This window comes from Mustelus asterias, chromosome 4, assembly GCF_964213995.1.
Source record: "Mustelus asterias chromosome 4, sMusAst1.hap1.1, whole genome shotgun sequence".
In the NCBI taxonomy this organism is placed as follows: Eukaryota; Metazoa; Chordata; class Chondrichthyes; order Carcharhiniformes; family Triakidae; genus Mustelus; species Mustelus asterias.
Window position 1 is genome coordinate 14259358 of NC_135804.1, and position 13063 is coordinate 14272420.

General features: G+C 49.0%; 1 protein-coding gene across 5 annotated transcripts in view; it reads left to right on the top strand.

Annotated features, from left to right (window-relative positions):
- gse1b (Gse1 coiled-coil protein b) overlaps nt 1–13063 on the top strand; it is a 608766-nt gene that overhangs the window by 577065 nt on the left and 18638 nt on the right. For 4 of the 5 annotated variants that reach the window (XM_078210578.1, XM_078210582.1, XM_078210583.1 and 1 more), the window contains 5 exons: nt 81–691; nt 3493–3605; nt 8542–8812; nt 11164–11280; nt 12410–12799. In XM_078210578.1, the coding sequence (XP_078066704.1) occupies nt 81–691; nt 3493–3605; nt 8542–8812; nt 11164–11280; nt 12410–12799 (1502 nt within the window). The remainder of the gene's footprint in view (nt 1–80; nt 692–3492; nt 3606–8541; nt 8813–11163; nt 11281–12409; nt 12800–13063) is intronic. The other variant, XM_078210579.1, reaches the window with a different exon arrangement.

Genomic DNA, 13063 nt, shown 5'->3' on the forward strand with positions numbered 1-13063 from the left:
TGGATTCCTGCTACAGGGTGGGAGGAAGATACCAGTGCGTCTAAGGCTAATGTTGTCTCCTTGTATTGTCGCTCCCTCAGCAGATCTGGACACAGTCACCATGAGCTCTGTAGCAGAGATCAGCCCCAGCAGTTGGGAGCTCCACCACCCCTCATCTCCCCCAAACCCCAGCACAAGGAGCACCATTCCAGCCCGGCCGTCCTCTGGAACCCGGTGAGCCTAATGGACAACCACACTGAGGTCCGCAAGAGCCACGATCACCACGTGCTGAACAACTACGCCAGCCACTACGACTCTCACCGGCAGCCGGGCCCGCTCATCAAGATGGAGAAGATCCATGGCCACGAGGAGAGCGTCAAGAGGCGCGACGGCCTCGAGAAGTACCAGCCGCAGCGGGGCCCTGGCTCCCTGGAGCACGCCACCCACACTCATTCCTACGGTCCCCCTTTCGCCGAGCTCGAAAAATCTGCCCAGACCATCCTCAACCAGCAGAGGATGTCCGTGCCCTTCCCGGGACATTACAGTGACATGAGTTTGTTGCACAAGTCGGCTTCGGCCTATCGGCAGCCTCACGGTCCCCCGCGGGCACCAGGGCCCATGTACGTCTATGACGAACTTCTGCAACGCCACAGGAGGCTGATCAGCAAGCTGGACCTTGAGGAGAAGAAACGGAAAGAGGCAAAAGAGAAAGGTGAGTCTTGGTGGCTCAAGATCTTGTATAGAAACTAGAAGCAGGAGTCGGCAATTCAGCCCTTTGAGCCCGCTCCGCCATTCGTTTTGATCATGGTTGATCATTGAATTCAATATCCTGATCCTGCTTTCCCCCAATATCCCATGATCCCTTTAGCCCCTCGAGCTATATCTAATTTCTTCTCGAAATCAGACAACATTTTGGCCTCAACTACATTCTGTGGTAGTGAATTCCACACATTCACCACCCTCTGGGTGAAGAAATTTCTCCTCACCTCAGTTCTAAAAGGTTTACCCCCGGCACGGTGGCACAGTGGTTAGCACTGCTGCCTCACAGCACCAGGGATCCGGGTTCGATTCCCGGCTTGAGTCACTGTCTGTGAGGAGTTTGCACGTTCTCCCCGTATCTGCGTGGGTTTCCTCTGGGTGCTCCGTATTTCCTCCCACAGTTCGAAAGACGCGTGGTTAGGTGCGTTGACCTGAACAGGCGCCGGAATGTGGCGACTAGGGGAATTTCACAGCAACTTCATTGCAATAATGTAAGCCTTACCTGTGACTAATAAATAAAACTTTATCCTCAAACTATGACCCCCAGTTCTGGACTCCCCCACCACTATTTGAGCATTATATTGTGGTCTTGCCGTGTCAGTGAGAGTGTGATGACTTATTCTGAATACCGTGGAGAATAGAGCTGTTTTTGTTTTTGCCTCTGGCTTGGCCTCACTCTGTTCTGCTGCTTTGCTGCCACGGTCCATGCCCCTTGCTCCAACTTCTTCCCCACCAGCCCATTGATAGTGGAACCCCAATGCACCCTTGGCACAGGCCTCGCCCCTGGCAGGGCTCTTCCCCCATAAACAAGGTTGTAGCTAGTAAAATAATCAATGTACAGGGGCTTTAATGTGAAAATGTGTAAAAATATTGATAATGGGAAAGAATGCGTGCTTCATGGATGGTATTGAAGTAACTCAGACGGAAAGTGAACAAGACCATGTCAGCTCAGTAGGCAACATAGCCTGTGAGCTGATAGATTCAATCAGTGAAACTGTAACATACAAGTCAGCTGAGGAGCAGGAGAAACTGTGAATATCCTCATTGGCGATGGCGGATACCTTTATGAATAATATAGAAAAATGCCTTTAATGCCACTTACTTCCAGGGTGCTCATGGACTTGCTCAGACTTTCCAAACTGCGAGGAGTCCTGGAATAATTGTGGACAGCACAGTGGCACAGTGGTTAGCACTGCTGCCTCACAGTGCCGGGGACCGGGGTTCGATTGATGTTCGATTGATGTCCAAAGATGTGTGGGTTAGGTTGATTGGCCAGGTTAAAATAATTGGCCCTTAGAGTCCTGGGATGCGTAGGTTAGAGGGATTAGTGGGTAAAATATGTGGGAGTAGGCCCTGGGTGGGATTGTGGTCGGTGCAGACTCGATGGGCCGAATGGCCTCCTTCTGCACTGTAGGGTTTCTATGATTTCTATAATTCCCGGCTTGGGACACTGCCTGTGCAGAGTCTGCACGTTCTCCGGGTGCTCTGGTTTCCTTCCACAGTCTGAAAGACATGCTGGTTAAGTGCATTGGCCATGCTAAATTCTCCCTCAGTGTTCCCGAACAGCCGCCGGAGTGTGGCGACTAGGGGATTTTCACAGTAACTTCACTGCAGTGTTAATGTAAGCCTACTTGTGACACTAATAAATAGACATTAAAACTTAATAAATCATCTGGCAGTTTCTTAAGACAAGGATCCCAATATTTTCCTCCCCTCACTTTTCTGCAATTTTGATCTCCATATTCCAGGGATGATTTCCTTGCACTGGAAGCAGTACAGTGAAGGTTCACTCGATTGGTTCCTTTGATGAGGGGTGTGGGTGGGAGAGGAGGGATTCTATGTTGAGGGATGAGTGAATCGTCTGCAGTTTAGAAGATTGGGAGGCAACATCAGTGGAACGTGGAAGAATCTAGAGGGTTTGACAGGGTTGACACAGAGGTTGTTCCACCTTCCCCCCCCCCCCCCGCCCCCACCGCCACTCCCCCAGTACCACCCAGCTGGGGATTCTCAAACACGGGGACACAGTCTCAGGATAAGCAAACGATCACCTAGGATGGAGCTGAAGATAAATTTCTTCACTCGGATGGTTGTGAGTCTGCGGGATTTTCTACCTCAGAAGGTTATGGATGCTCCTCTGTTGACTATGTTTAAGGCTGAGATTGACAGGGTTTTTGCTCTCTTGGGGACATCGAAGGAGACATGGAGCGGGCAGGAAAGTGGAGGAGAGACAGAAGATCAGCCACGATGATGTTGAGTGGAGGAACAGGCTGGAGGGGCTGAATGGTCTTCTCCTGCAACTAATCCTTGTATTCTTCGAACCCACCCCCCCTGCGTCGAACACCAATTGCAAAACCACTCAGGCTGATGTCAGCTCACGTGGTCCAGGTGCTAAAACTGTGACTTGGCTACTGTTCAGCACGGAAGCAGGGTCAATTTTCTCAACAATTGCTAAAAACCTTTGGAAAATAAGATTGGTATTTTGAGCCACTGTGGTACTTGATTCAACGGGACTTTATTTAGAAAGACTCTGCTGTGTCTCTCTGTGCGTGTGTGTGTGTGTACGCGTGTGTGTCTGCGTATGTGAGTGTGTGTGTGTGTGTGAGCTCAGTCGTAGTTAGTTAATTGAAGGATTGAAATGAACTAATTGGGCAGTGCTGCTCGGAGTGAATGTGCTGACACAGCAGACTATATTTGCATGCTGTCAGGCTGCTTTGTCAGTTATTCTGTCACTTTGCTTCCACTGTTCCTAATTAGGTTATTACTATGACTTTGATGACTCGTATGATGAAAGTGATGAAGAGGAAGTTCGAGCACATCTCTGGCGAGTTGCTGAGCAGCCGCCTCTGAAACTTGACGATTCATCTGAGGTATGTTAACACTTCTCCGTTGTGACATCCAAAAAATAGCTCGTGGAACGATAACGAGAATCTGATAGACTTTAGAAGCCTCCAGTTTTTTTTTTGCCTTCTTCGCCACATTGTCAATTTGCCATCCCCCTCTTCTGTAACGAAAACGTTTCTCCTCGAAGCTCCCTGCTTATTGTTGGATTTTCAAACAAAGTTAAGTGCATCATGTTGACCTGTTGGGCTCACATTTTACTGCTATTTTATGTCAAACTTTATGAAGGAGAAAAGAGCTTAAAATTGAGTTATCATTAATTTGGCAGTAGTTAACTTTTAAGTTTGTATTTATATTGCTCATAATGCTTCTTTTATTCCTACTTTTCTTCAAGTTTCTTCCCTCTACAACCTGGTTGGAAGAGTCCCTTACACACATTACCCATCCTTCCCTCACTGGGGTGGCACGGTGGCACAGTGGTTAGCACTGCAGCCTCACAGCGCCAGGAACCCGGGTTCGATTCCCGGCTTGGGTCACTGTCTGTGTGGAGTCTGCATGTTCTCCCCGTGTCTGTGTGGGTTTCCTCCGGGTGCTCTGGTGTCCTCCCACATTCTGAAAGATGTTTTGGTTAGGTGCATTGACCTAACAGGTGCCGGAGTGTGGCAACGAGGGAAAGTTCACAGTAACTTCATTGCAGCGTTAATGTAAGCCTTACTTATGACCAATAAATAAATAAACTTTAACTTTCACTCCCTGAAAATGGTTAGGTGCATTGGCCATGCTAAATTCTCCCTCAGTGTACCCAAACAGGCGCCGAAGTGTGACGACTAGGTGATTTTCACGTAACTTCACTGCAGTAAGCCTACTTGTGACACTGATAAATAAAATGCCCATTCTTCAGTTAATGCTATCTGACTGTGAGAGGTGGCACACCAACCCACATCCTTACCCAGTGTCAACAGAGAGCCAAATTTATACACTTGGACGTATATAATATATACACCCAGACACAGGAGAAATTGCCGTGAATGTGATCACTGCATGATTTTCCCTGCCTCTGGACTGAGTTGCTGATCCCTCTAAAGCCAGCCTGGGATAAATGCCCTTTGGCCTGGAGGGTTCAGTGTGGTACAAACATCATCTGAGCCAACAAGAGTCACAGTGCTGTGTTTGAATAAATTATCCAGACAAAGTAATGCTTTTTCTGCACTGGCCTGAGCACGGTGATATTTAATGGACTGAGGGAGACCCGCTTGGCAGCTTCTTCCCATTGCATTCCCAGCAAAATAAAAGTGCTCCTTTCCCAGGCTATGTGTTTAATTTGAGGCAGTTTGGGAGATTCCCATTTCCCACTGCGTTCTATGGATGAGCTGTACGCTGCAGCAGTTTATCTGATAGTGTATTAAAACAGATGTAGCCCTGGAAGAAATGAAAGCAAATTGCACGGTCATTCCACTGAGTGGAGCAAGCAGACTTCAGAACAGAGCAATGCTATACCTGGACTGTGATCATTAGGATAACCACCATTCACTCTTCAATTACAAAGGGGACTAGAACCCAACAGTGCAGAAGGAGGCCATTTGGCCCATCGAGTCGGCACCGATCACAATCCCACCCAGGCCCTATCCCCATAACCCCAGGCATTTACCCCAGCTTGTCCCCCTGACACTAAAGGGCAAATTAGCATGGTCAATCCATCTAATCCACACGTCTTTGGAGTGTGGGAGGAAACCGGAGCACCCGGAGGAAACCCACACAGACATGGGGACAGTGTGCAAACTCCACGCAGACAGTGACCCAAGCCGGGATTAACACCCGGCACTGTGAGGCAGCAGTGCTAACCGCTGTGTCACTGTGCTGCCCGACTACTTGGAGTTCATTTAGCAGTGCAGGAACGACAGTGCATGCTGACCTGTAGCGGTGAGAAAAACTCATCAGTAGACAAAGAAATGTCAATGCACATCTGGTGGTGAATGGTGGGGGACAATTAAACAAATAACTGGAGGAGGCTCCATGGTGTTTCCAGTACATCAGTGCAAAGTATAAAGCTGGCACATTTGCAGCAATCTTCAGTCAGAAATGCAGAATGGATGATTCACCTGGATGTTCCCGGTGTCACAGATGTCAGTCTGCAGCCAATTCAATGCAGTCCGCATGATATCAAGAAACGGCTGAAGGCACTGGCGATAGCTAAGTCTACGGCCCTGACAATATTTCTGCAACAGTACTGAAGACTTGTGCTCCAGAACTTGCTGAGCTCTTAGCCAAGCTGTTCCAGTACAGCCACAACCCTGGCATCTACCTGGCAATGTAGCAGTGTGTGCCAGCAGTGTGTACCATCTACAAGAAGCACTGCAGGAACTCACCAAGGCTCCTTAGACAGCACCTTCCAAACCCGTGACAACTACCATCTGGAAGGATAAGAGCAGCAGTAACATGGGAACATCACCACCTACAGAGTTCCCCTCCAAGCGACTTACTATCCTGACTAGGAAATAAATCGCTGTTCCTTCACTGTTGCTGGGTCGAAATCCTGGAACTCGCTCTCTAACAGCACTTTGGGTGTACCTACATCACGTGGAATGCAGCGATTCAAGAAGGCAGCTCATCACAGCAATTAGGGTTGGGCAATAAATGTTGGCATTGCCAGCAAAGCTCACATCCCATGAAATAAAAAGTTAAATAATTTGGTGAAAAGTGGAACATTTTAACACTCGGATCTGGAGGAATTCTGGTCTTTGAATCAACTGTCTCCAGCTGTAAGGTATCTGAAGGTAGATGGTGACAGGTTAGTGAAAGGTTGCAAAGTGTGTCTCGGAATGAGACATGATCCGGCCCAGGTTTGTTTCATTTCAAAGTCAAGTGCAAGAAAACTGTGGGCGCACGATTTCTTCGCAGTGGAAGGGAAAGCCTTGTTTTGGTTAATCGCTGTAGTAAGTGGATAAATATTGAGTCTAAACCGCTGGATTATATGAATATTAATAGGTGGGAAAGAGCCAGGAAGTGGACTAATTATGTAGTTCTTCCAAAGAGCCGGGAAGGACACGATGGGCCAAACGGCCTCTCTCTATGCTGTAAGATTCTTTACATTTCCTCCCATCCACAACATCCTCCATCTCTCGGGTTCCAGCAGGTTGACTAACCATCCTGGATTTTATGGGACCATCCTGTAATTCGGATACTTGTCCCTTATCCTGGGTTGTTTGGGGCAGCCTTTTTGACGCAGGCCCTCGGAGGCGGCAGTGCTATCCACTGTGCCACCATGTTGCCCATGGTAACCTGGCTTGGCAGCTGACCCGGCCACTTTCTGTGCTGTAGAATTCTACAATCACACGACTTTGTACTTCTTTCTTTTGCCCTCTGTGTACCCTGAGGATGATAGTATCCCTTCAACTTGCTCTTCATCTGATTCTGTGTACCTAAACTAGGGAGATTCTATAGATTACCTTACCAAAACAGGCATTCAGGTCCAGTAATTTACATTTGTGTCCTTGCACCTAACACTAACATAACGGTGACTGAAGATAAGAAATTGATCGGGTCTACAATGCAGTGGAGTGGGGTGGCTGACTGGGTGGGTGGCATTACAGCAATTGACATAACAGCGCTAAATAGCAACAGACTGACCTGAATTAGGTGTAAAAACTATCTTAATTTGCCTTGCGTCAATCAATCTTCATTTAATTACATTATCATCTCAATGCATTTCTTCATTCTGTCCCCTGATGCTTCCAATTAAATCACTGAACAGGATCATTAGTTCCTCTACTCATCAATTCACCAATTTACCAGCTTGAATTCAGCTACATGGCGATGAGTTGAAGAGCTTCAATTGACCCACACCGCATTGTAAAATTGTTTCAGAAGACGGTGCCATGCTAGCGCCCGGTCTCCGGGAGCCGGAGGAAACACTCAGCTTTTCCCACGTGTTCCACGATTTACAGAACAGCAGGAGGACAAGCACACGCGATCCTGCAGAGATGTTTGCCGGCTGTGACTTGCGACTGTATCGCCTGTCCTCCCTCGTCGGGATGGAGTGGAGCTGTACAGGCCAATAAGAACGCTGTAAGCCTGTGGGAGTAGGCCGAGGCCCTGGTCATGCTTGAACCTTCCTCCTGAACCAAGTGGTTAGCACTGCTGCCTCACAGCACCAGGGCTCCGGGTTCGATTTAGTTTAGTTTTAGTTTAGTTTTAGTTTATTGATTAATGTCACAAGTCGGCTTACATTAACACGGCAATGAAGTTACCGTGAAAATCCCCTAGTCGCCACACTCCGACGCCCATTCGAGTTAAGGGAGAATTTAGCATAGCCAGCGCATCTAACCAGCATGTCTTTCGGACTGTGGGAGGAAACTGGAGCACCCGGAGGAAACCCATGCAGACACGGGGAGAACGTGTAGACTCCGTACAGACTGTGACCCAAAACGGGAATCGATCCCGGGTCCCTGGCGCTGTGAGGCAGCAGTGCTAACCACTGTGCCACCGTGTCACCCCGTGCTGACCCAGCCAGCGACGCCCATATCCCATGAATGAATAAAAAATAAGATTCCAGCATCCGCAGTAATTTGCTTTGAAGTTAAACCCCGGTGTCCTAACATTTATCCCTCCAGAAAGCATCTTGCCGTTTGTGGGAGTTTGCTTGGTGTAAATTGGCTGTTGTGCTTCCGAGATTCCACTGCAGTGGAAAATACCTCATTGACTGCAAAGCACTTTTGAGATGTCCGGTGGGTGTGAAAAGCGCTATATAAATGCAAGTCTCTCCTTCCTCCCCAGCCCTGCAGCCTCACACCAATCTCAGGCTCTATCTAATCTTTCGAGTTAATCGTTATGAAATATGAATAGAATGAGAAGCAGAAAAGGAACATTGAATCAGTCAATTTTTAGGTATCTGCACCATTGCCCTTTCCCCTTCCTGTGTTCTCGGGTGTTACTGAGCTCATTACCCCCTGTCCTTTGCCGTTTTAGAAACTGGATTTTCTGAGAGTGTTCAGTCTGACCACCCAGGCACAGAGAGAGGAGCTGCTGAAACAGAAACAACGCAAGAGGCGGCGGATGCTGATGGAGCGGAGTCCCTCGCCGCCACGCGTCCCCAACAAACGCCAGGCGCCCTCACCGCGGCCCCTGCACACCAGCAAGTACAGCGCCGACGAGATGAACAGCACTCCCGACCTCGCGGAGAAGAAGAGATTCCTGACGTCTTTTAGTCTTGCACACATACTCCCAGAGAAACGAAAAGGTAAAAGCAGGCACCTTCCCATTGAGGGGGCGGCACGGTGGCACAGTGGTTAGCACTGCTGCCTCACAGGGACCCGGGTTCGATTCCGGCCTCGGGTCACTGTCTGTGTGGAGTTTGCTCCGCATTCTCCCCGTGTCTGCGTGGGTTTCCTCCGGGTGCTCCAGTTTCCTCCCACAGTCCAAAGATGTGCGGGTTTGGTTGATTGGCCATGCTAAATTGCCCCTTAATGTCATGGGGATTAGGAGGGTAAATATGTGGGCTTACGGGGATAGGACAGGACCTGGGTGGGATTGTTGTTGGTGCAGGCTCGATGAGCCATATGGCCTCCTTCTGCACTGTGGATTCTATGAGTGTTTCTTACGGACAGGTCCCGGACAGCAATCAGCCTCCACATTTTTGTTTATTCTGATGGGATCATTTTATTTCTCTACCCACCCACTCATTCATTGCCACAGAAGGCTGTGGAGGCCAGGTCATTGAGTGTATTTAAGACAGAGATAGATAGATTCTTGATTGGTAAGGGGGTCAAAGATTACAGGGAAAAGGTGAGACAATGGGGTTGAGAAACTTAACAGCCATGATCAAATGGCGGAGCAGACTCGATGGGCTGAATGGCCTAATTCTGCACCAATTTCTTATGGTCACTCCCACCTCCATTGTTTCTCCCTTCTCCCAAATCTCCCCCTTTGTCCGTCCTCCCTGAAAACAGTCTTTTCCATCCTAATATCTGGTATCTTATCCACATTACTACTCTTCACACCGAGCCTTCCCGGTGTGACAGATCTATCTGCTGGAGGGCCAAGAAGGGGAAGAGGGAGTTGAAGAAAGATTGTCTTATCCAAAAACAGCACCTCCAGCAGTGTAGCTCTTCCTCGGTATTGCACCAGAATGTCAGCTTGGATTTTCTGCTCAAGTATCCAGGGTGGGATTTGAACCAATGACTTTTTGACTGGGAGGTGATGGTGGGATTAACTGAGCCGTCAGTGGCTGACACCTAACGCCATAACCTGACACCATGACAGTTCCCTCCCAAATTATGTCTCTATTCCAAGTATTTTACCCACTCCACTCACCTTTGCTCCCTCCACTCAGAGGTTGAGAGTGTTACTGAGCCGAAGTTGGCAAGAGTTCCTGCTGCGAGCAGGACTTGATTAGGTGCAGCGCTTTGAGTCATTTTAAAGATGATTAAATAAATGAAAGTATTTTTAATTAAAACCTTGAAAGTATCTTTGAGCTGAAATCAAAAGATATTAAACTTTCCTTCTGCCATTTACATGGGATTGTGCGTGTGTGTTTCTGTGTGTGTGTGAGAGTGAGTGTGCCTGTGTGTGTGTGTGTGAGTGAGTGTGCCTGTGTGTGTGTGTGAGAGTGAGTGTGCCTGTGTGTGTGTGGGTGAGTGTGCCTGTGTGTGTGTGAGAGTGAGTGTGCCTGTATGTGTGTGTGTGAGAGTGTGCCTGTGTGTGTGTGTGAGTGAGTGTGCCTGTGTGTGTGTGAGAGTGAGTGTGCCTGTGTGTGTGTGAGAGTGAGTGTGCCTGTGTGTGTGTGAGAGTGAGAGTGAGTGTGCCTGTATGTGTGTGAGAGTGAGTGTGTCTGTGTGTGTGAGAGTGAGTGTGTCTGTGTGTGTGAGAGTGAGTGTGTCTGTGTGTGTGAGAGTGAGTGTGCCTGTGTGTGTGTGAGAGTGAGTGTGCCTGTGTGTGTGTGAGAGTGAGTGTGCCTGTGTGTGTGTGAGAGTGAGTGTGCCTGTGTGTGTGTGAGAGTGAGTGTGCCTGTGTGTGTGTGAGAGTGAGTGTGCCTGTGTGTGTGTGAGAGTGAGTGTGCCTGTGTGTGTGAGAGAGTGAGTGTGCCTGTGTGTGTGTGTGAGAGAGTGAGTGTGCCTGTGAGAGTGAGTGTGCCTGTGTGTGTGTGAGAGTGAGTGTGCCTGTGTGTGTGTGAGAGTGAGTGTGCCTGTGTGTGTGTGAGAGTGAGTGTGCCTGTGTGTGTGTGAGAGTGTGTGCCTGTGTGTGTGAGAGTGAGTGTGCCTGTGTGTGTGAGAGAGTGAGTGTGCCTGTGTGTGTGAGTGAATGTGCCTGTGTGTGTGTGAGAGAGTGAGTGTGCCTGTGAGAGTGAGTGTGCCTGTGTGTGTGTGTGTGAGAGTGAGTGTGTGAGTGAGTGTGTCTGAGTGTGTGCGTGCACGTGTGTGTGTGTGTGCACGTGTGTGTACATGTCCGTGTATGTGTGTGGGTGTGTGCACCTGTGTGTGTGTGCGCGCGCGCGAGTGTGTGTGTGTGAAATTCCTCTATTGAATTAGCTACTTGTTTAAAAGCTCGGTGTTGACCCTGTTATTTATTGGTGCTCTTCTCTCCCACACACAGAAAAGGAGACCCTGATGGAAATGATCCATTCCCTAAAGCAGAAGCCACGGCCTTCAGAAGCAACTTTTAAATATCTCTCTCCTCCATCGTGTAGCAGCCCCAGCTCTTCTCAGACTGGTGAGTGTTGACTCTTCAAGCGATCCTTGTGTAACTCGTCTGCGGGAGATTCCTGAACTGCTGAACGTAATGGGAAGTACACCTTAGGGTGACTTTCTTCTGACTTTGTGGTGACCCCTTCAATTTTCACACCTGGAGAAATGGCACATCACGCGACCTACAAGCCCCAGGCAGCTGATGTGCTAAAGGGGTTTTTTTTTTAGGCTTTGTCTTTTCCTGTGCCTTTGGCCAGAGTGTGCAAATCCCAAAGTTAATGTAAGCTGGTCCAGTGGTTAGTAATTAAATCTATGGCACTGCGTTGGCTGATGAGGGACTCCCAGGTTTGATCCCTGGTTTGTGCCGCAGTAACTAATGTTGGCCTGGATTGGCGCAGTGCAATTATCTCCCAGTACCCTGCGGCCTAGGGCAAGGTAAAACTAGCCAAGATCCAGAGGCCAAAATAACCACAGGGGAAGGTAACCAGCTGTGGAAATCAGTGTTCCGATTGGAGAAGCCGCTGCCTCGTGCAGTTACTGACCTGGAGGGCCTAGGCTCGAGTCTACTGGTTTCACTGATCTCAGCTGGGCAAAGGGTGAATGGAGGAATAAGCAAGGGCACCCCCCACCACCCCACCCCTCGGCATTGCTGAATAAGCCGACACAACAGATTGTCCACCTGAATGTGAGTTTACTGGAGAGAGTTGCCAATTGAGACATGTCTTGGTACCAGACGTCACAGAATTGTTACAGTGCAGAAGGAGGCCATTTGGCCCATTGTGTCTGCACCGACCCTCCAAACAGGCATTATGGTCTTGTACCTTTTCCCTGTCCTCCTGCATATTGTTTCCTGTAAAATTGGTTGCTGTGCAGCACAGTGCATTTGATTTGTTGCATGGTTCCTCTGTTTGTGTGACTATGCACACAGTGTTTCTCACAGAGCAGGGCTTGCGAGTTACTGCGTAGCCATGCACTCGCGCAGCTTCCTGGGAACATTGGTCACCTTCTGACAGGGAATGAGGAAACTGATTTTCCTTTAAGTGCGGTCCCTGTCGTTCATGCCTGGGCAGCACCTTGAGCAGAACCCTGCGGCGTCTGAAGAGCATTTCCTTTTTTTTGATTCTGAGAACCTTTGCCTGCTTTTCCTCCTGCAGTTACCGCAGCCGAATTGCCGAATGCACATTCAGTGGCCGACTCCGACAGGCCGCCAAGTGCCACCCCCGTCGTTCCGGCCCCGCCAGAACTCCGGAAGAGTGCCGAGCCGGTCCGGGCGGAGCTGCCCAAAGCCTCGGAGACGACCGCCAGGCCAAAGGAGCCCGGCCTGCACAGCGACAAAAGTAGGCCGCTGGAAGGGCCTGTCGGGAGCAGGACAGTGAGCGTGCTAACTAATGCCGCGGGTGCCCTGCAGAAGGAGAACCCTGCTTCCATGCACAGCCTGAGTGAGAAAAGCAAGCCCTGGGAAGTGTTCATGGCGGAGGACTTTGCCCAGCAGTTTCACGAATCCGTGCTGCAGTCCACGCAGCGAGCATTACAGAAGCATAAAGGTAAGTGGGACCGGATGCCTGAAGAAAAATACAACTGTTAATTGTGCGTCATCCACTTTAAACTATCTTAGACTGTATGGTGCACATCGCTGCTAATCTGTTGCGGTCTAATAGCCCCAAACTGTATGATTATGATAAGGCTTAATGTACCAGTAGATATATCGTGGTAAATAACCTTAAATTCAAACAGCAAAACATCCAAAAACAATTCATGCATGTAATTATATTTTGAAACGCATTTAATTCTGCAGTCATTCTCCACCA